Source organism: Electrona antarctica (assembly GCF_951216825.1).
Source record: "Electrona antarctica genome assembly, chromosome: 2".
Classification (NCBI taxonomy): domain Eukaryota; kingdom Metazoa; phylum Chordata; class Actinopteri; order Myctophiformes; family Myctophidae; genus Electrona; species Electrona antarctica.
This window is the reverse complement of record NC_136807.1, coordinates 48,620,946-48,641,764: the sequence shown is the minus strand read 5'-3', so window position 1 is coordinate 48,641,764 and position 20,819 is coordinate 48,620,946. Positions and strand designations below refer to the sequence as shown.

Below are 20,819 nucleotides of genomic sequence, written 5' to 3'. Positions count from 1 at the left end.
CTACTGTGTATATTATTTAATGCGACAAAGAGCTGATCAGTTAACACACATGTGCCTTTCTATCATGAATGTATATCTAAGATGAAAGCAGTGCACTCCTTTTTAGTAATAACCTCAAAACATCACCTGTCTAGAGTCAGATCAAAGTGTTGCCTTTGTCATTTTTCTTCTAAAATATTGTAAACTATGTTCTAATAACAACAATACTCACAATCAATTTAGTAGACATTCCTGGTGACGTGATACCATAAACTATGATTTTGTTATGTCATCCGTTTTGCTATAAATATAATGTTTTCTGAACGCAGTAAACACACTCCTGTTCAAGGAAAGCATGAATTCCCCCCAACGTACGTGCTCATCACATGCACGCGCATGCAGGAGGACGCTGTGAGAACGCTGACAGTTTGACAGCTTGTGAGTACTTGGCTTGGCTCTCGTAAAACATTATGCCGTTTTACCACGTTTTCTCTGATGCTTAGTACCTTGGAAAGTTGATAAGGGTAACCTACAAATCAACTTATGTCTAAAGGGAAATCAAGCAATACGAGAGAGCCTAGAGTAACGCGGGGTGAGGCCCGCCGTCAGGAAGACAAGGAAAACAAAGCGGAGACAACAATGAGTCCAACTAAGGACATCGAGGAGATAAAGAAATCTCTCGATTTCATAACGGAGGAACTTTCTGCAGTGAGCAAACAGCAAAAGACCATAATGGAATTGGTTGAAGAAGTGAAGGCTCTGAAAACTGAAAACGCGGCGAAAGAAAACAGGATTGTATTCCTGGAAAGTAGAGTCTCGGACCTGGAGCAGTACACCAGGATAAATGACGTAATTATCACTGGGATTAAAATCAAGCCCAGGTCATATGCGCGAGCTGTCACATCGGTAAACGGAGGTGAACAAAGTGAAATGGATGTTATTTCCACGGAGCAACAGGTGGCTGCGTTTCTACGGTCCAAGGACATCGAGCTGGACTGTGCCAACATCGAGGCATGCCACCCACTGCCCAAGAAGAACACCATTGCCAGTGACAACCCGGCCCCGCCGGCCGTAATACTGAGGTTTGTCAACAGAAAATTCAAGACAGCTCTGCTGAAGCAAAGATCAAAGTTAGCGGAAACCAATGTCTACTTCAACGAGCACCTATCCAAACAGAATGCGGAGATAGCCATGAAAGCACGTCACCTCAAGAAGCAGAAAAAAATACAACAAACGTGGACTGCAAACTGTAAGATATTTATTAAACTCAACGGAGACCCTGAGGAAGCCAAAGTGATCTGCATCAAAAACATCGCGGATCTGGGCAAGTACCAATGATGGCCACCGGACAAGGTAAAATAAAACAAACCACTACCAATGTGACAACATCCAAGAATCACTCTAATACAGGGGACAATAATGACATACCAGAAAGGATAAGGGAACATGATCATCTCGAATTTAAACCGTTTGAATACACTGATCACAGTATGCTGGACTTGGAACAGGAAATAGACCCGGACAATAACTTCTTCTCATCCATAAATAACAATTGCTGCTACTATACAGATCATCAATATAACCAGAGCATTAAATCGGAGGGAAAGTTATCCATTATTCACTTCAACAGCAGAAGTTTATATGCAAATTTCATGAACATTAAGAACTATTTACAAACTTTTGCTCAGCCATTCGACATAATAGCATTAACTGAAACTTGGATCAACTCTGTAAGAGGTATTGACTTTGAATTGGATGGATATGAATTCATGTATAACAATAGGCAAAACAAGGGCCATGGGGGAGTTGCTATATATGTTCATAAATCTTTAAACTTCAGGATTGTAGATGAAATGACAACTGTGGTTGATAATTTATTGGAATGCTTAACAATTGAAATCTGCAATGAAAAAAACAAAAACATGGTCATTAGCTGTATATATAGGGCACCTGACACTAGCATCGAAATGTTCAGTGAGTGGATGGAAAGTATGTTCTCAAAAATAACTAACAAAACTATGTTTCTTACCGGAGATTGGAATATTGACATTTTGAATCCACATAACCAAAATAACATCAATGAATTTATAGATTTAATGTACAGCATGAGCCTATTTCCCAAAATCACCAGACCCAGCAGACTTACATCACACAGTGCAACTCTTATTGACAATATATTCACCAATGAAATAGAAAACAACACAATAAGCGGATTATTAATCAATGACATAAGTGACCATCTACCAGTGTTTATTGTATATGACAAAAATTATAGGAAAAAGCTTGATAGGCAAAGTATATACAGACGAACAAGATCGGAGGAATCTATACATTTGCTAAAAAATCAATTACTAGGGCTGAACTGGGATGCATTATACAGTGAAAAAAATGTTGATGCTGCTTATGAGTCATTTCTACAAACCTTTTGTTCTTTATATGACAAGTTTTGTCCAATTAAAAAATATTCCAGGAAATTAAAATTTGACAACTGTCCATGGATCACGAAAGGACTACAAAATGCCTGTAAAAAGAAAAACACACTTTACAGAGAATTCATAAAACGGAGAACTAAAGAGGCTGAACTTAAATATAAAATATATAAAAATAAACTAACTAATATTATGCGGGAAAGTAAGAAAGACTACTATAAAAGGAGATTAGAAGTTAACAAGCATAATATTAAAGAAATATGGAATATATTGAACAATGTTATAAGAAATGGCTCTAGACATAATAATATACCTACATATTTTATTGATAAGGATATTGAAAATTATAACATGGATGAAGTGGCAAATAGTTTGAATGATTTTTTTGTAAATATAGGACCTGACCTTGCAAGCCAAATCCCTGATCCAGGGTCTCATGGGGAACATTTACCAGAGAGAAATCCCTACTCAATGTTCCTTACCTCAGTAGCTGAAAATGAAATTCTGGACATTGTTAAAAAAAGTAAGAATAAAAAGTCTACTGACTTCAATGACATAGACATGACAATTGTTAAACAGGTAATTGAAGGCATATCTAAACCACTGACATTCATTTGCAATCTTTCTTTTCAAACAGGGTCATTTCCAAATACAATGAAAATAGCCAAGGTCATTCCGTTGTACAAAACTGGGAACAAGCATCACTTCACAAATTATAGGCCGGTCTCATTACTACCACAATTCTCAAAAATACTAGAAAAACTCTTCAATAAAAGACTGGAATCATTCTTAGAGAAAAACAACATACTTGCAGAAAATCAATATGGGTTCAGATCAAAAAGATCAACATCAATGGCAATTATTGAGGCAATTGAAGAGATTACTAATGCTATTGACAAAAGGAAATATGCAATTGGAGTATTTATTGATTTAAAAAAGGCATTTGACACAATCAACCATGACATTTTAATTAAAAAACTGGAAAGATATGGATTAAGGGGAGTTGTGCTTGATTGGGTCAAAAGCTATTTAAATGGGAGACAGCAGTTTGTGAAACTGGGTGATTGTTCCTCTTCATGTTTGGACATTACTTGTGGTGTACCCCAGGGGTCAGTATTGGGTCCACAATTCTTTATTCTGTACATAAATGATATGTGTGAAGTTTCCAGTTTATTACAGTTTGTGCTTTTTGCGGATGACACAAATATTTTTTGCTCGGGAGATAACTTAATTCAATTACAGGAGGATATAAATACAGAAATGAATAAATTAAAATTATGGTTTGACAGAAACAGGTTATCATTAAACGTGAAAAAGACAAAAATAATGTTATTTGGCAATAACATGACAAACACACAAGTAAAGGTAAAAATTGATGGGATTGAAATTGAAAGAGTTAAGGAAATGAAATTTCTGGGGGTAACCATCGACGAAAAGATTAACTGGAAGGCACATATAAAACATGTACAGAACAAGATATCAAGAAGTATTGCAGTTATCAATAAAGCTAGGAAGGTATTGGACCAGAAATCACTCCACACATTATATTGCTCCTTAGTCCTGCCCTATTTGCAGTACTGTGTAGAGGTTTGGGGAAATAACTACAAGACATCTTTGGGTCCAGTAATAACCCTTCAAAAAAGAGCAATACGAATAATACACAATGTGGGTTATCAGGAGCATACTAACAAGCTTTTTTTAGAGTCAAAACTTCTCAAATTTATTAACATTGTAGACTATCAAACAGCACAAATAATGTACAAAGCCAACAATATGTTACTGCCAGGTAACATTCAAAAACTATTTAGAGACCAGGAGGGGGATTATAATTTAAGGGGAAAATCAAATCACAACTTTAAAGTTCAATTTAGGCGTACAACCAGAAAAAGTTTTTGTATTTCAAATTCTGGCGTGAGGTTATGGAATGGTTTCACGGTGGAGGTAAAAATAAGTGCAAACATGAAAATGTTTAAACTTAATCTCAAGGACATGATTTTAATGAGCTACAGGGATGAAGAAGGTGTAGGTTTTCACTAGGTGTGTGTGTGCGCGTGTGTGGGGGGGGGGGGGGGGGGGGGCGGGGGTGTTTGTGTGTTTGTGTATGATTATGTATATGATTAATGATGCTTGGTGATGATGGAAAGGGGGTGGGAGATATAAGCTTTGCTTCTTCCCACTCCTTTTGAATTTGCTTTTTTTATTATTTTGTACTTATTCTGTCGTTTCTGTTTATATTGTTTAAATTGCTTATTCAAATAAAGATTTCAATCAAATGGTGGAGTTGATCCCAACTTCCAATGACAGAATGCCAGCTGTTGGAAAACTTGGTTAATTTTAATAACAAATAACTCACTGTGATCAGAAAACTAAGAGTGTTTAAATCTTCTATAAACTGTATGTATATTTGATTATGGAGACACTTCTCAGGTAGGCCTAGATACTTCTAGCCTGGTTAATAAACCAGACCGAATCAGCCGTTGGCAAAAAAAAGAAAAGCCTGCCAGTGTTGTGTGATATTAGTCTGGCTTCATTATGTGCCATGCTGCAAAGCAAATGTACTCATTGTACTCTGCATAAAATACAAATATATATAGGCATACTTCTTCCCTAGTGCCATTTCACACATTTCCATTACAATTACAATTACAATGTATGCGTTTAGCAGACACTCTTAATCCAGAGCGATTTACATTAAATTTACAAAAAGCATGGCAATACATCACTTACATAGAAAGGGGAGGCATTGTTTCATTGTATTGAACTCAACAAGATGCTTCACACCAAAACCAGCAGTTGTTCACACTTCATCGTCCTGGAATGGGTGCGGAATGAGACTCTTCTGTACCAAGCAAGTCTAGAGTTTTTCTAAATGCTTGATAAATGCATTTTATATATGTGATGTATCCCCATGCTTTTAGTTCTTGCCTAATGTAAATCGCTCTGGATTAAATGTCTGCTAAATGTCTAAATTGTTGTAAATTGCACAGCAGAATTAGGGCGATACCCACTCATTAATACCCATAGCGATTACATTTCAGGACCGCCTAAAATAAAGGTGGTTAATCATAGAGAAAACCTACAGGGATGCCCCCTATGTCAGCTGGTCCAGGGACTATATGCCAGGCGGTAAACCCATTGGATTTAACCAGATTATAAGAAAACAAAAAGAAAGCTATACCTGACGACTGGAAAGAGACTACCAAAAAACATAGCTAAATGGAATGCTATCTATCACCAAAAAGATAATATACATGGCTGAATACCTGAGCACGGTAAAATGACCCAAAATGTAGGAAGTGTGTGTGTGTGTGTGTGTGTGTGTGTGTGTGTGTGTGTGTGTGTGTGTGTGTGTGTGTGTGTGTGTGTGTGTGTGTGTGTGTGTGTGTGTGTGTGTGTGTGTGTGCGCACATGCATGAGAACAACTACAGAGAGTGCTTTAACACCAAGCAACAGTGCAAGACTAAGAACTTTGTTTCCTATGGTGATCCAGCCTAGGAAATACCTATTACCCACGGACTGGTTGTCAGAGGGTTTCGACAACTTGGGATGCTCGCCCAAAGACAAGGCATGCAAGGCTGGCAAAGTGTGTCATCTCTGCTGCCCTTTATATCATGAGGACATATCCATGAGTTTGTGAATGTAACCTTTACGGCACCTAAAATATTTGTGTTCCTGTATGCTTTCCGTGTGTGGACATACATAAATTGTTACGTTAAACTGTGTGTGCGTGTGTGTGTGTGTGTGTGTGTGTGTGTGTGTGTGTGTGTGTGTGTGTGTGTGTGTGTGTGTGTGTGTGTGTGTGTGTGTGTGTGTGTGTGTGTGTGTGTGTGTGTGTGTGTGTGTGTGTGTGTGTGTGTTAGAGAGAGAGGGGGAGTGGGAATGTCTCTCTCTCTCTCTCTCTCTCTCTCTCAAAAATAACGAGCGACCCGATACAATAATAATCAATGTGTTGCGTGCCCTGGCCGTGATAATAAAGTACAAATAAAAACGAGATGATCACCTTTAGACGGTAAACATATATGCCCGCCCCTATCCAACCAATCTATAAGTCTACATAAAGTGCTATCTAAGGGGGTAGTGTAAGTGCTACGGGCCATGATGGAGTCTGAAAAGGTGGGTTTTCAGACTATAGCGGAATATTGGGAGTTCTGATTGTAATGGGAAGTGCATTCCATAGTTTTGGAACACCATTGCTTGATGTTCTGTGTAAAGCACATTTAATTGACTTGTTGAAATAAAATGGCGTTGCCTTTCATAGTAGCGTGCCCCCCCTCATATAGTGTTATTTAGAACAAAAGGAGTCATAAGGCAAAAAAAATGTATACGAAAATGTATTAATATAAAGCCATAAGCTTCCAGTGCCAACATGTGACCATGACGTAAAAAGTGAGGATAGTATACTCTTATAAAATAATGTGGTCGGCTCTTAAAAGAGCCTTTTGTGGGTATAAAGATGGAGCAGGCAGTTTACTTCTTTTTGGGAGCGGCGTTCTTTGCTGCCTTGGGTTTGGCAACCTTCTTGGCTGGAACTTATATCGTGTTATGTAGACAACACTAGAATTGCATTGTATGTAGTCACAGCACTTTATAGTATAGTATACGTATAGTTTATAGTGTCATTATATAGATATTCCACTGTTACGTTCTTAGCTTACGCATTTACTACTTTCTATGTATGTGATGTATTGCCATGCTTTTTGTAAATTTAATGTAAATCGCTCGCTCTGTACATTTGCTTTGCAGCATGGCACATAATGAAGTATCTTAGCCTGGCTAAGAAGCCCGCTGCTGCGGGCTTCTTAGCCACTTTCTTGGGGCTCTTGGCGGCCTTCTTCGGGCTTTTAGCTGCTACTTTCTTGGCGGCAGGCTTCTTGGCTTTCTTGGGTGATTTCTTGGCGGCTGCGGGCTTCTTTGCTGCCACCTTCTTGGGCTTCTTAGCTGCTGCGGGTTTCTTGGCTGCAGCAGGCTTCTTTGCTTTAACTGCTTTCTTAGCAATAGGTTTCTTTACCTTCACCGCTTCTGCCTTGTTCATCTTGAAAGAGCCAGAAGCCCCGGTGCCTTTGAGCTGGACCAGGGTGCCTTTAGCGACCAGGCTCTTGACGGCGATCTTAACGCGGGACTTGTTCTTCTCAACATCGTAGCCGCCGGCAGCCAGAGCCTTCTTGACCGCAGCCAGGGACACACCGCTCCGCTCCTTGGAGGCGGACACGGCCTTGACGACCAGCTCAGCGACGCTGGGGCCGGTGTTCTTGGGTCGGGGTGGTGCCTTCTTCTTGGCGGCCTTGGCCGGTGACGGAGCTGGTGCTGGTGCGACTTCTGCCATTATTGTCTCGGATAGTAGATTGCTGTTCCTTCTCTCAAGTAAACTCTCACAGACTGATGCTGAACGCTCTGAAGGGGCTGGACTTAAACACCACATGAGAACCATGTAGAGTCAACACACAAAGGCCCTCTTCTCTCTTGTGCCACTTGTGTTTTCTCCTCGATTAAAACAAGTTATAACAAACTACTGTGTATATTATTTAATGCGACAAAGAGCTGACCAGTTAACACACATGTGCCTTTCTATCATGAATGTATATCTAAGATGAAAGCAGTGCACTCCTTTTTAGTAATAACCTCAAAACATCACCTGTCTAGAGTCAGATCAAAGTGTTGCCTTTGTCATTTTTCTTCTAAAATATTGTAAACTATGTTCTAATAACAACAATACTCACAATCAATTTAGTAGACATTCCTGGTGACGTGATACCATAAACTATGATTTTGTTATGTCATCCGTTTTGCTATCAATATAATGTTTTCTGAACGCAGTAAACACACTCCTGTTCAAGGAAAGCATGATGGTGGAGTTGATCCCAACTTCCAATGACAGAATGCCAGCTGTTGGAAAACTTGGTTAATTTTAATAACAAATAACTCACTGTGATCAGAAAACTAAGAGTGTTTAAATCTTCTATAAACTGTATGTATATTTGATTATGGAGACACTTCTCAGGTAGGCCTAGATACTTCTAGCCTGGTTAATAAACCAGACCGAATCAGCCGTTGGCAAAAAAAGAAAAGCCTGCCAGTGTTGTGTGATATTAGTCTGGCTTCATTATGTGCCATGCTGCAAAGCAAATGTACTCATTGTACTCTGCATAAAATACAAATATATATAGGCATACTTCTTCCCTAGTGCCATTTCACACATTTCCATTACAATTACAATTACAATGTATGCGTTTAGCAGACACTCTTAATCCAGAGCGATTTACATTAAATTTACAAAAAGCATGGCAATACATCACTTACATAGAAAGGGGAGGCATTGTTTCATTGTATTGAACTCAACAAGATGCTTCACACCAAAACCAGCAGTTGTTCACACTTCATCGTCCTGGAATGGGTGCGGAATGAGACTCTTCTGTACCAAGCAAGTCTAGAGTTTTTCTAAATGCTTGATAAATGCATTTTATATATGTGATGTATCCCCATGCTTTTAGTTCTTGCCTAATGTAAATCGCTCTCTCGCTAAATGTCTAAATTGTTGTAAATTGCACAGCAGAATTAGGGCGATACCCACTCATTAATACCCATAGCGATTACATTTCAGGACCGCCTAAAATAAAGGTGGTTAATCATAGAGAAAACCTACAGGGATGCCCCCTATGTCAGCTGGTCCAGGGACTATATGCCAGGCGGTAAACCCATTGGATTTAACCAGATTATAAGAAAACAAAAAGAAAGCTATACCTGACGACTGGAAAGAGACTACCAAAAAACATAGCTAAATGGAATGCTATCTATCACCAAAAAGATAATATACATGGCTGAATACCTGAGCACGGTAAAATGACCCGAAGTGTGTGTGTGTGTGTGTGTGTGTGTGTGTGTGTGTGTGTGTGTGTGTGTGTGTGTGTGTGTGTGTGTGTGTGTGTGTGTGTGTGTGTGTGTGTGTGTGTGTGTGTGTGTGTGTGTGTGTGTGTGTGTGTGTGTGTGTGTGCGCGCACATGCATGAGAACAACTACAGAGAGTGCTTTAACACCAAGCAACAGTGCAAGACTAAGAACTTTGTTTCCTATGGTGATCCAGCCTAGGAAATACCTATTACCCACGGACTGGTTGTCAGAGGGTTTCGACAACTTGGGATGCTCGCCCAAAGACAAGGCATGCAAGGCTGGCAAAGTGTGTCATCTCTGCTGCCCTTTATATCATGAGGACATATCCATGAGTTTGTGAATGTAACCTTTACGGCACCTAAAATATTTGTGTTCCTGTATGCTTTCCGTGTGTGGACATACATAAATTGTTACGTTAAACTGTGTGTGCGTGTGTGTGTGTGTGTGTGTGTGTGTGTGTGTGTGTGTGTGTGTGTGTGTGTGTGTGTGTGTGTGTGTGTGTGTGTGTGTGTGTGTGTGTGTGTGTGTGTGTGTGTTAGAGAGAGAGGGGGAGTGGGAATGTCTCTCTCTCTCTCTCTCTCTCTCTCAAAAATAACGAGCGACCCGATACAATAATAATCAATGTGTTGCGTGCCCTGGCCGTGATAATAAAGTACAAATAAAAACGAGATGATCACCTTTAGACGGTAAACATATATGCCCGCCCCTATCCAACCAATCTATAAGTCTACATAAAAAGTGCTATCTAAGGGGGTAGTGTAAGTGCTACGGGCCATGATGGAGTCTGAAAAGGTGGGTTTTCAGACTATAGCGGAATATTGGGAGTTCTGATTGTAATGGGAAGTGCATTCCATAGTTTTGGAACACCATTGCTTGATGTTCTGTGTAAAGCACATTTAATTGACTTGTTGAAATAAAATGGCGTTGCCTTTCATAGTAGCGTGCCCCCCCTCATATAGTGTTATTTAGAACAAAAGGAGTCATAAGGCAAAAAAAATGTATACGAAAATGTATTAATATAAAGCCATAAGCTTCCAGTGCCAACATGTGACCATGACGTAAAAAGTGAGGATAGTATACTCTTATAAAATAATGTGGTAGGCTCTTAAAAGAGCCTTTTGTGGGTATAAAGATGGAGCAGGCAGTTTACTTCTTTTTGGGAGCGGCGTTCTTTGCTGCCTTGGGTTTGGCAACCTTCTTGGCTGGAACTTATATCGTGTTATGTAGACAACACTAGAATTGCATTGTATGTAGTCACAGCACTTTATAGTATAGTATACGTATAGTTTATAGTGTCATTATATAGATATTCCACTGTTACGTTCTTAGCTTACGCATTTACTACTTTCTATGTATGTGATGTATTGCCATGCTTTTTGTAAATTTAATGTAAATCGCTCGCTCTGTACATTTGCTTTGCAGCAGAGCCTTGCAAAGAGCCTTTTGTGGGTATAAAGATGGAGCAGGCAGTTTACTTCTTTTTGGGAGCGGCCTTCTTTGCTGCCTTGGGTTTGGCAACCTTCTAAAACTAATTCAATATCGAAAATGTATATGGAGAAACACGGTCCTCGTCCATTTTTTTCAGCAGGTAATCGATCCGCTCCGGGCCGGGCATCTCCTCTGGACACACATACCACCCGACGGCGCGCTTTGAGCCGGGCGGGGAGAGCTGTTTCTCTGGAGAGAAACAGTGCAGTTTGTCATCACGGTCCAGGATGGAACCGGGCCGCTCTGTGGAGACACGTTCCACGGGGAGACGCGGGCAGAGAGGAGACTCCACGACCACCACACCGGTCAGGCCGGTCATCTCCCGCACCAGGCGCTGGAAGAGCAGCTTGCGGATAAGCAGGATCTCCCTCAGAGCCACTGTACCTGGACGGTAACGGTGAGGTTTCTTCACTCCACCGGTTGCCGGCGCGCTCTTACGAGCTGCCTTGGTGGCGAGCTGTTTCCTGGGCGCTTTGCCGCCGGTGGACATACGAGCGGTCTGCTTCTTATAGTTCTTGCCATTGTATCTTGTCTTGTTCTCTTCCAAAGAAGTTGAGAATAGAATGCTTATTGCAGCCGCAAACTTCTGCTTTTATTTGCGCTTCTGAGACGCCGTTGTTCTCTGATTGGTCAGTGGTGAGTCCAGGCGATACCCACTCATTAATACCCACTCATCAACATAATGAAGAGAGCGATTACATTTCAGGACCGCCTAAAATAAAGGTAAAGGAACATTAACTTACACAATACAATATGCAAATGATCAAAATGTACAGTATTATTAAAGTGTCCATGGTGTGTGTGAGTGTGTGTGTGTGTGTGTGTGTGTGTGTGTGTGTGTGTGTGTGTGTGTGTGTGTGTGTGTGTGTGTGTGTGTGTGTGTGTGTGTGTGTGTGTGTGTGTGTGTGTGTGTCAAGATAATGGTCACATTTAGTGTTGTTCTCTCTCTCACACACAAACACAAACAAAAACTCTCTCTATATTCTATATCATATTATAATATATATATTAATATGTATGTGATTAATTATCCCCACCCTTCCTAATGTTTTGTCAAATCTAGCCTCGACGAATTCATGCAAAGACTAAACTATGTTATTTCGATAGCATGTATAATATACTATATAGACTATATTGTACAGATATTCTACTGTTAGACAATAGACAGATGTTATGTTCTCATCCTTGATGACTATTTCTATGCATTTGATGAAGTTGTGAGATATAGGCACAACACATGGTAATACATGTCTAACTTGACAATTTAAATTTGATGAGGTGGACGTGTTACTGTTTTTCTCTTTAGTTGTTTTGCTATTACATTTGTAATGGCACTACTCAATTGTATTTTTGCTCGTAAGGCAAAAAAAATGTATACGAAAATGTATTAATATAAAGCCATAAGCTTCCAGTGCCAACATGTGACCATGACGTAAAAAGTGAGGATAGTATACTCTTATAAAATAATGTGGTCGGCTCTTAAAAGAGCCTTTTGTGGGTATAAAGATGGAGCAGGCAGTTTACTTCTTTTTGGGAGCGGCGTTCTTTGCTGCCTTGGGTTTGGCAACCTTCTTGGCTGGAACTTATATCGTGTTATGTAGACAACACTAGAATTGCATTGTATGTAGTCACAGCACTTTATAGTATAGTATACGTATAGTTTATAGTGTCATTATATAGATATTCCACTGTTACGTTCTTAGCTTACGCATTTACTACTTTCTATGTATGTGATGTATTGCCATGCTTTTTGTAAATTTAATGTAAATCGCTCGCTCTGTACATTTGCTTTGCAGCATGGCACATAATGAAGTATCTTAGCCTGGCTAAGAAGCCCGCTGCTGCGGGCTTCTTAGCCACTTTCTTGGGGCTCTTGGCGGCCTTCTTCGGGCTTTTAGCTGCTACTTTCTTGGCGGCAGGCTTCTTGGCTTTCTTGGGTGATTTCTTGGCGGCTGCGGGCTTCTTTGCTGCCACCTTCTTGGGCTTCTTAGCTGCTGCGGGTTTCTTGGCTGCAGCAGGCTTCTTTGCTTTAACTGCTTTCTTAGCAATAGGTTTCTTTACCTTCACCGCTTCTGCCTTGTTCATCTTGAAAGAGCCAGAAGCCCCGGTGCCTTTGAGCTGGACCAGGGTGCCTTTAGCGACCAGGCTCTTGACGGCGATCTTAACGCGGGACTTGTTCTTCTCAACATCGTAGCCGCCGGCAGCCAGAGCCTTCTTGACCGCAGCCAGGGACACACCGCTCCGCTCCTTGGAGGCGGACACGGCCTTGACGACCAGCTCAGCGACGCTGGGGCCGGTGTTCTTGGGTCGGGGTGGTGCCTTCTTCTTGGCGGCCTTGGCCGGTGACGGAGCTGGTGCTGGTGCGACTTCTGCCATTATTGTCTCGGATAGTAGATTGCTGTTCCTTCTCTCAAGTAAACTCTCACAGACTGATGCTGAACGCTCTGAAGGGGCTGGACTTAAACACCACATGAGAACCATGTAGAGTCAACACACAAAGGCCCTCTTCTCTCTTGTGCCACTTGTGTTTTCTCCTCGATTAAAACAAGCTATAACAAACTACTGTGTATATTATTTAATGCGACAAAGAGCTGATCAGTTAACACACATGTGCCTTTCTATCATGAATGTATATCTAAGATGAAAGCAGTGCACTCCTTTTTAGTAATAACCTCAAAACATCACCTGTCTAGAGTCAGATCAAAGTGTTGCCTTTGTCATTTTTCTTCTAAAATATTGTAAACTATGTTCTAATAACAACAATACTCACAATCAATTTAGTAGACATTCCTGGTGACGTGATACCATAAACTATGATTTTGTTATGTCATCCGTTTTGCTATAAATATAATGTTTTCTGAACGCAGTAAACACACTCCTGTTCAAGGAAAGCATGATGGTGGAGTTGATCCCAACTTCCAATGACAGAATGCCAGCTGTTGGAAAACTTGGTTAATTTTAATAACAAATAACTCACTGTGATCAGAAAACTAAGAGTGTTTAAATCTTCTATAAACTGTATGTATATTTGATTATGGAGACACTTCTCAGGTAGGCCTAGATACTTCTAGCCTGGTTAATAAACCAGACCGAATCAGCCGTTGGCAAAAAAAAGAAAAGCCTGCCAGTGTTGTGTGATATTAGTCTGGCTTCATTATGTGCCATGCTGCAAAGCAAATGTACTCATTGTACTCTGCATAAAATACAAATATATATAGGCATACTTCTTCCCTAGTGCCATTTCACACATTTCCATTACAATTACAATTACAATGTATGCGTTTAGCAGACACTCTTAATCCAGAGCGATTTACATTAAATTTACAAAAAGCATGGCAATACATCACTTACATAGAAAGGGGAGGCATTGTTTCATTGTATTGAACTCAACAAGATGCTTCACACCAAAACCAGCAGTTGTTCACACTTCATCGTCCTGGAATGGGTGCGGAATGAGACTCTTCTGTACCAAGCAAGTCTAGAGTTTTTCTAAATGCTTGATAAATGCATTTTATATATGTGATGTATCCCCATGCTTTTAGTTCTTGCCTAATGTAAATCGCTCTGGATTAAATGTCTGCTAAATGTCTAAATTGTTGTAAATTGCACAGCAGAATTAGGGCGATACCCACTCATTAATACCCATAGCGATTACATTTCAGGACCGCCTAAAATAAAGGTGGTTAATCATAGAGAAAACCTACAGGGATGCCCCCTATGTCAGCTGGTCCAGGGACTATATGCCAGGCGGTAAACCCATTGGATTTAACCAGATTATAAGAAAACAAAAAGAAAGCTATACCTGACGACTGGAAAGAGACTACCAAAAAACATAGCTAAATGGAATGCTATCTATCACCAAAAAGATAATATACATGGCTGAATACCTGAGCACGGTAAAATGACCCAAAATGTAGGAAGTGTGTGTGTGTGTGTGTGTGTGTGTGTGTGTGTGTGTGTGTGTGTGTGTGTGTGTGTGTGTGTGTGTGTGTGTGTGTGTGTGTGTGTGTGTGTGTGTGTGTGTGTGTGTGTGTGTGTGCGCACATGCATGAGAACAACTACAGAGAGTGCTTTAACACCAAGCAACAGTGCAAGACTAAGAACTTTGTTTCCTATGGTGATCCAGCCTAGGAAATACCTATTACCCACGGACTGGTTGTCAGAGGGTTTCGACAACTTGGGATGCTCGCCCAAAGACAAGGCATGCAAGGCTGGCAAAGTGTGTCATCTCTGCTGCCCTTTATATCATGAGGACATATCCATGAGTTTGTGAATGTAACCTTTACGGCACCTAAAATATTTGTGTTCCTGTATGCTTTCCGTGTGTGGACATACATAAATTGTTACGTTAAACTGTGTGTGCGTGTGTGTGTGTGTGTGTGTGTGTGTGTGTGTGTGTGTGTGTGTGTGTGTGTGTGTGTGTGTGTGTGTGTGTGTGTGTGTGTGTGTGTGTGTGTGTGTGTGTGTGTGTGTGTGTGTGTGTGTGTGTGTGTGTTAGAGAGAGAGGGGGAGTGGGAATGTCTCTCTCTCTCTCTCTCTCTCTCTCTCAAAAATAACGAGCGACCCGATACAATAATAATCAATGTGTTGCGTGCCCTGGCCGTGATAATAAAGTACAAATAAAAACGAGATGATCACCTTTAGACGGTAAACATATATGCCCGCCCCTATCCAACCAATCTATAAGTCTACATAAAGTGCTATCTAAGGGGGTAGTGTAAGTGCTACGGGCCATGATGGAGTCTGAAAAGGTGGGTTTTCAGACTATAGCGGAATATTGGGAGTTCTGATTGTAATGGGAAGTGCATTCCATAGTTTTGGAACACCATTGCTTGATGTTCTGTGTAAAGCACATTTAATTGACTTGTTGAAATAAAATGGCGTTGCCTTTCATAGTAGCGTGCCCCCCCTCATATAGTGTTATTTAGAACAAAAGGAGTCATAAGGCAAAAAAAATGTATACGAAAATGTATTAATATAAAGCCATAAGCTTCCAGTGCCAACATGTGACCATGACGTAAAAAGTGAGGATAGTATACTCTTATAAAATAATGTGGTAGGCTCTTAAAAGAGCCTTTTGTGGGTATAAAGATGGAGCAGGCAGTTTACTTCTTTTTGGGAGCGGCGTTCTTTGCTGCCTTGGGTTTGGCAACCTTCTTGGCTGGAACTTATATCGTGTTATGTAGACAACACTAGAATTGCATTGTATGTAGTCACAGCACTTTATAGTATAGTATACGTATAGTTTATAGTGTCATTATATAGATATTCCACTGTTACGTTCTTAGCTTACGCATTTACTACTTTCTATGTATGTGATGTATTGCCATGCTTTTTGTAAATTTAATGTAAATCGCTCGCTCTGTACATTTGCTTTGCAGCAGAGCCTTGCAAAGAGCCTTTTGTGGGTATAAAGATGGAGCAGGCAGTTTACTTCTTTTTGGGAGCGGCCTTCTTTGCTGCCTTGGGTTTGGCAACCTTCTAAAACTAATTCAATATCGAAAATGTATATGGAGAAACACGGTCCTCGTCCATTTTTTTCAGCAGGTAATCGATCCGCTCCGGGCCGGGCATCTCCTCTGGACACACATACCACCCGACGGCGCGCTTTGAGCCGGGCGGGGAGAGCTGTTTCTCTGGAGAGAAACAGTGCAGTTTGTCATCACGGTCCAGGATGGAACCGGGCCGCTCTGTGGAGACACGTTCCACGGGGAGACGCGGGCAGAGAGGAGACTCCACGACCACCACACCGGTCAGGCCGGTCATCTCCCGCACCAGGCGCTGGAAGAGCAGCTTGCGGATAAGCAGGATCTCCCTCAGAGCCACTGTACCTGGACGGTAACGGTGAGGTTTCTTCACTCCACCGGTTGCCGGCGCGCTCTTACGAGCTGCCTTGGTGGCGAGCTGTTTCCTGGGCGCTTTGCCGCCGGTGGACATACGAGCGGTCTGCTTCTTATAGTTCTTGCCATTGTATCTTGTCTTGTTCTCTTCCAAAGAAGTTGAGAATAGAATGCTTATTGCAGCCGCAAACTTCTGCTTTTATTTGCGCTTCTGAGACGCCGTTGTTCTCTGATTGGTCAGTGGTGAGTCCAGGCGATACCCACTCATTAATACCCACTCATCAACATAATGAAGAGAGCGATTACATTTCAGGACCGCCTAAAATAAAGGTAAAGGAACATTAACTTACACAATACAATATGCAAATGATCAAAATGTACAGTATTATTAAAGTGTCCATGGTGTGTGTGAGTGTGTGTGTGTGTGTGTGTGTGTGTGTGTGTGTGTGTGTGTGTGTGTGTGTGTGTGTGTGTGTGTGTGTGTGTGTGTGTGTGTGTGTGTGTGTGTGTGTGTGTGTGTGTGTGTCAAGATAATGGTCACATTTAGTGTTGTTCTCTCTCTCACACACAAACACAAACAAAAACTCTCTCTATATTCTATATCATATTATAATATATATATTAATATGTATGTGATTAATTATCCCCACCCTTCCTAATGTTTTGTCAAATCTAGCCTCGACGAATTCATGCAAAGACTAAACTATGTTATTTCGATAGCATGTATAATATACTATATAGACTATATTGTACAGATATTCTACTGTTAGACAATAGACAGATGTTATGTTCTCATCCTTGATGACTATTTCTATGCATTTGATGAAGTTGTGAGATATAGGCACAACACATGGTAATACATGTCTAACTTGACAATTTAAATTTGATGAGGTGGACGTGTTACTGTTTTTCTCTTTAGTTGTTTTGCTATTACATTTGTAATGGCACTACTCAATTGTATTTTTGCTCGTAAGGCAAAAAAAATGTATACGAAAATGTATTAATATAAAGCCATAAGCTTCCAGTGCCAACATGTGACCATGACGTAAAAAGTGAGGATAGTATACTCTTATAAAATAATGTGGTCGGCTCTTAAAAGAGCCTTTTGTGGGTATAAAGATGGAGCAGGCAGTTTACTTCTTTTTGGGAGCGGCGTTCTTTGCTGCCTTGGGTTTGGCAACCTTCTTGGCTGGAACTTATATCGTGTTATGTAGACAACACTAGAATTGCATTGTATGTAGTCACAGCACTTTATAGTATAGTATACGTATAGTTTATAGTGTCATTATATAGATATTCCACTGTTACGTTCTTAGCTTACGCATTTACTACTTTCTATGTATGTGATGTATTGCCATGCTTTTTGTAAATTTAATGTAAATCGCTCGCTCTGTACATTTGCTTTGCAGCATGGCACATAATGAAGTATCTTAGCCTGGCTAAGAAGCCCGCTGCTGCGGGCTTCTTAGCCACTTTCTTGGGGCTCTTGGCGGCCTTCTTCGGGCTTTTAGCTGCTACTTTCTTGGCGGCAGGCTTCTTGGCTTTCTTGGGTGATTTCTTGGCGGCTGCGGGCTTCTTTGCTGCCACCTTCTTGGGCTTCTTAGCTGCTGCGGGTTTCTTGGCTGCAGCAGGCTTCTTTGCTTTAACTGCTTTCTTAGCAATAGGTTTCTTTACCTTCACCGCTTCTGCCTTGTTCATCTTGAAAGAGCCAGAAGCCCCGGTGCCTTTGAGCTGGACCAGGGTGCCTTTAGCGACCAGGCTCTTGACGGCGATCTTAACGCGGGACTTGTTCTTCTCAACATCGTAGCCGCCGGCAGCCAGAGCCTTCTTGACCGCAGCCAGGGACACACCGCTCCGCTCCTTGGAGGCGGACACGGCCTTGACGACCAGCTCAGCGACGCTGGGGCCGGTGTTCTTGGGTCGGGGTGGTGCCTTCTTCTTGGCGGCCTTGGCCGGTGACGGAGCTGGTGCTGGTGCGACTTCTGCCATTATTGTCTCGGATAGTAGATTGCTGTTCCTTCTCTCAAGTAAACTCTCACAGACTGATGCTGAACGCTCTGAAGGGGCTGGACTTAAACACCACATGAGAACCATGTAGAGTCAACACACAAAGGCCCTCTTCTCTCTTGTGCCACTTGTGTTTTCTCCTCGATTAAAACAAGCTATAACAAACTACTGTGTATATTATTTAATGCGACAAAGAGCTGATCAGTTAACACACATGTGCCTTTCTATCATGAATGTATATCTAAGATGAAAGCAGTGCACTCCTTTTTAGTAATAACCTCAAAACATCACCTGTCTAGAGTCAGATCAAAGTGTTGCCTTTGTCATTTTTCTTCTAAAATATTGTAAACTATGTTCTAATAACAACAATACTCACAATCAATTTAGTAGACATTCCTGGTGACGTGATACCATAAACTATGATTTTGTTATGTCATCCGTTTTGCTATAAATATAATGTTTTCTGAACGCAGTAAACACACTCCTGTTCAAGGAAAGCATGATGGTGGAGTTGATCCCAACTTCCAATGACAGAATGCCAGCTGTTGGAAAACTTGGTTAATTTTAATAACAAATAACTCACTGTGATCAGAAAACTAAGAGTGTTTAAATCTTCTATAAACTGTATGTATATTTGATTATGGAGACACTTCTCAGGTAGGCCTAGATACTTCTAGCCTGGTTAATAAACCAGACCGAATCAGCCGTTGGCAAAAAAAAGAAAAGCCTGCCAGTGTTGTGTGATATTAGTCTGGCTTCATTATGTGCCATGCTGCAAAGCAAATGTACTCATTGTACTCTGCATAAAATACAAATATATATAGGCATACTTCTTCCCTAGTGCCATTTCACACATTTCCATTACAATTACAATTACAATGTATGCGTTTAGCAGACACTCTTAATCCAGAGCGATTTACATTAAATTTACAAAAAGCATGGCAATACATCACTTACATAGAAAGGGGAGGCATTGTTTCATTGTATTGAACTCAACAAGATGCTTCACACCAAAACCAGCAGTTGTTCACACTTCATCGTCCTGGAATGGGTGCGGAATGAGACTCTTCTGTACCAAGCAAGTCTAGAGTTTTTCTAAATGCTTGATAAATGCATTTTATATATGTGATGTATCCCCATGCTTTTAGTTCTTGCCTAATGTAAATCGCTCTGGATTAAATGTCTGCTAAATGTCTAAATTGTTGTAAATTGCACAGCAGAATTAGGGCGATACCCACTCATTAATACCCATAGCGATTACATTTCAGGACCGCCTAAAATAAAGGTGGTTAATCATAGAGAAAACCTACAGGGATGCCCCCTATGTCAGCTGGTCCAGGGACTATATGCCAGGCGGTAAACCCATTGGATTTAACCAGATTATAAGAAAACAAAAAGAAAGCTATACCTGACGACTGGAAAGAGACTACCAAAAAACATAGCTAAATGGAATGCTATCTATCACCAAAAAGATAATATACATGGCTGAATACCTGAGCACGGTAAAATGACCCAAAATGTAGGAAGTGTGTGTGTGTGTGTGTGTGTGTGTGTGTGTGTGTGTGTGTGTGTGTGTGTGTGTGTGTGTGTGTGTGTGTGTGTGTGTGTGTGTGTGTGTGTGTGTGTGTGTGTGTGCGCACATGCATGAGAACAACTACAGAGAGTGCTTTAACACCAAGCAACAGTGCAAGACTAAGAACTTTGTTTCCTATGGTGATCCAGCCTAGGAAATACCTATTACCCACGGACTGGTTGTCAGAGGGTTTCGACAACTTGGGATGCTCGCCCAAAGACAAGGCATGCAAGGCTGGCAAAGTGTGTCATCTCTGCTGCCCTTTATATCATGAGGACATATCCATGAGTTTGTGAATGTAACCTTTACGGCACCTAAAATATTTGTGTTCCTGTATGCTTTCCGTGTGTGGACATACATAAATTGTTACGTTAAACTGTGTGTGCGTGTGTGTGTGTGTGTGTGTGTGTGTGTGTGTGTGTGTGTGTGTGTGTGTGTGTGTGTGTGTGTGTGTGTGTGTGTGTGTGTGTGTGTGTGTGTGTGTGTGTGTGTGTGTGTGTGTGTGTGTGTGTTAGAGAGAGAGGGGGAGTGGGAATGTCTCTCTCTCTCTCTCTCTCTCTCTCTCAAAAATAACGAGCGACCCGATACAATAATAATCAATGTGTTGCGTGCCCTGGCC

The 20,819-nt window shown here is 41.1% G+C and overlaps 3 protein-coding genes across 3 annotated transcripts; all 3 read right to left on the bottom strand.

Annotated features, from left to right (window-relative positions):
- Positions 1–6,875: 6,875 nt before the first annotated feature.
- Positions 6,876–7,731, bottom strand: LOC306916098 (histone H1-like; the record flags this gene model as incomplete). Its single annotated transcript, XM_079493838.1, has 2 exons — positions 6,876–6,937; positions 7,191–7,731. The coding sequence occupies 2 exons, from the start codon at positions 7,729–7,731 to the stop codon at positions 6,876–6,878; spliced, it is 603 nt and encodes a 200-aa protein (XP_079349964.1).
- Positions 7,732–12,031: 4,300 nt separating this feature from the next.
- Positions 12,032–13,156, bottom strand: LOC306943131 (histone H1-like; the record flags this gene model as incomplete). The annotated part of the gene is made up of 2 exons (XM_079529333.1): positions 12,032–12,035; positions 12,564–13,156. 2 exons carry the CDS (start codon positions 13,154–13,156, stop codon positions 12,032–12,034), a joined length of 597 nt encoding a protein of 198 aa, XP_079385459.1.
- Positions 13,157–17,425: 4,269 nt separating this feature from the next.
- LOC306943119 (histone H1-like) lies at positions 17,426–18,609 on the bottom strand (the record flags this gene model as incomplete). The annotated part of the gene is made up of 2 exons (XM_079529321.1): positions 17,426–17,431; positions 18,139–18,609. 2 exons carry the CDS (start codon positions 18,607–18,609, stop codon positions 17,426–17,428), a joined length of 477 nt encoding a protein of 158 aa, XP_079385447.1.
- Positions 18,610–20,819: the final 2,210 nt, after the last annotated feature.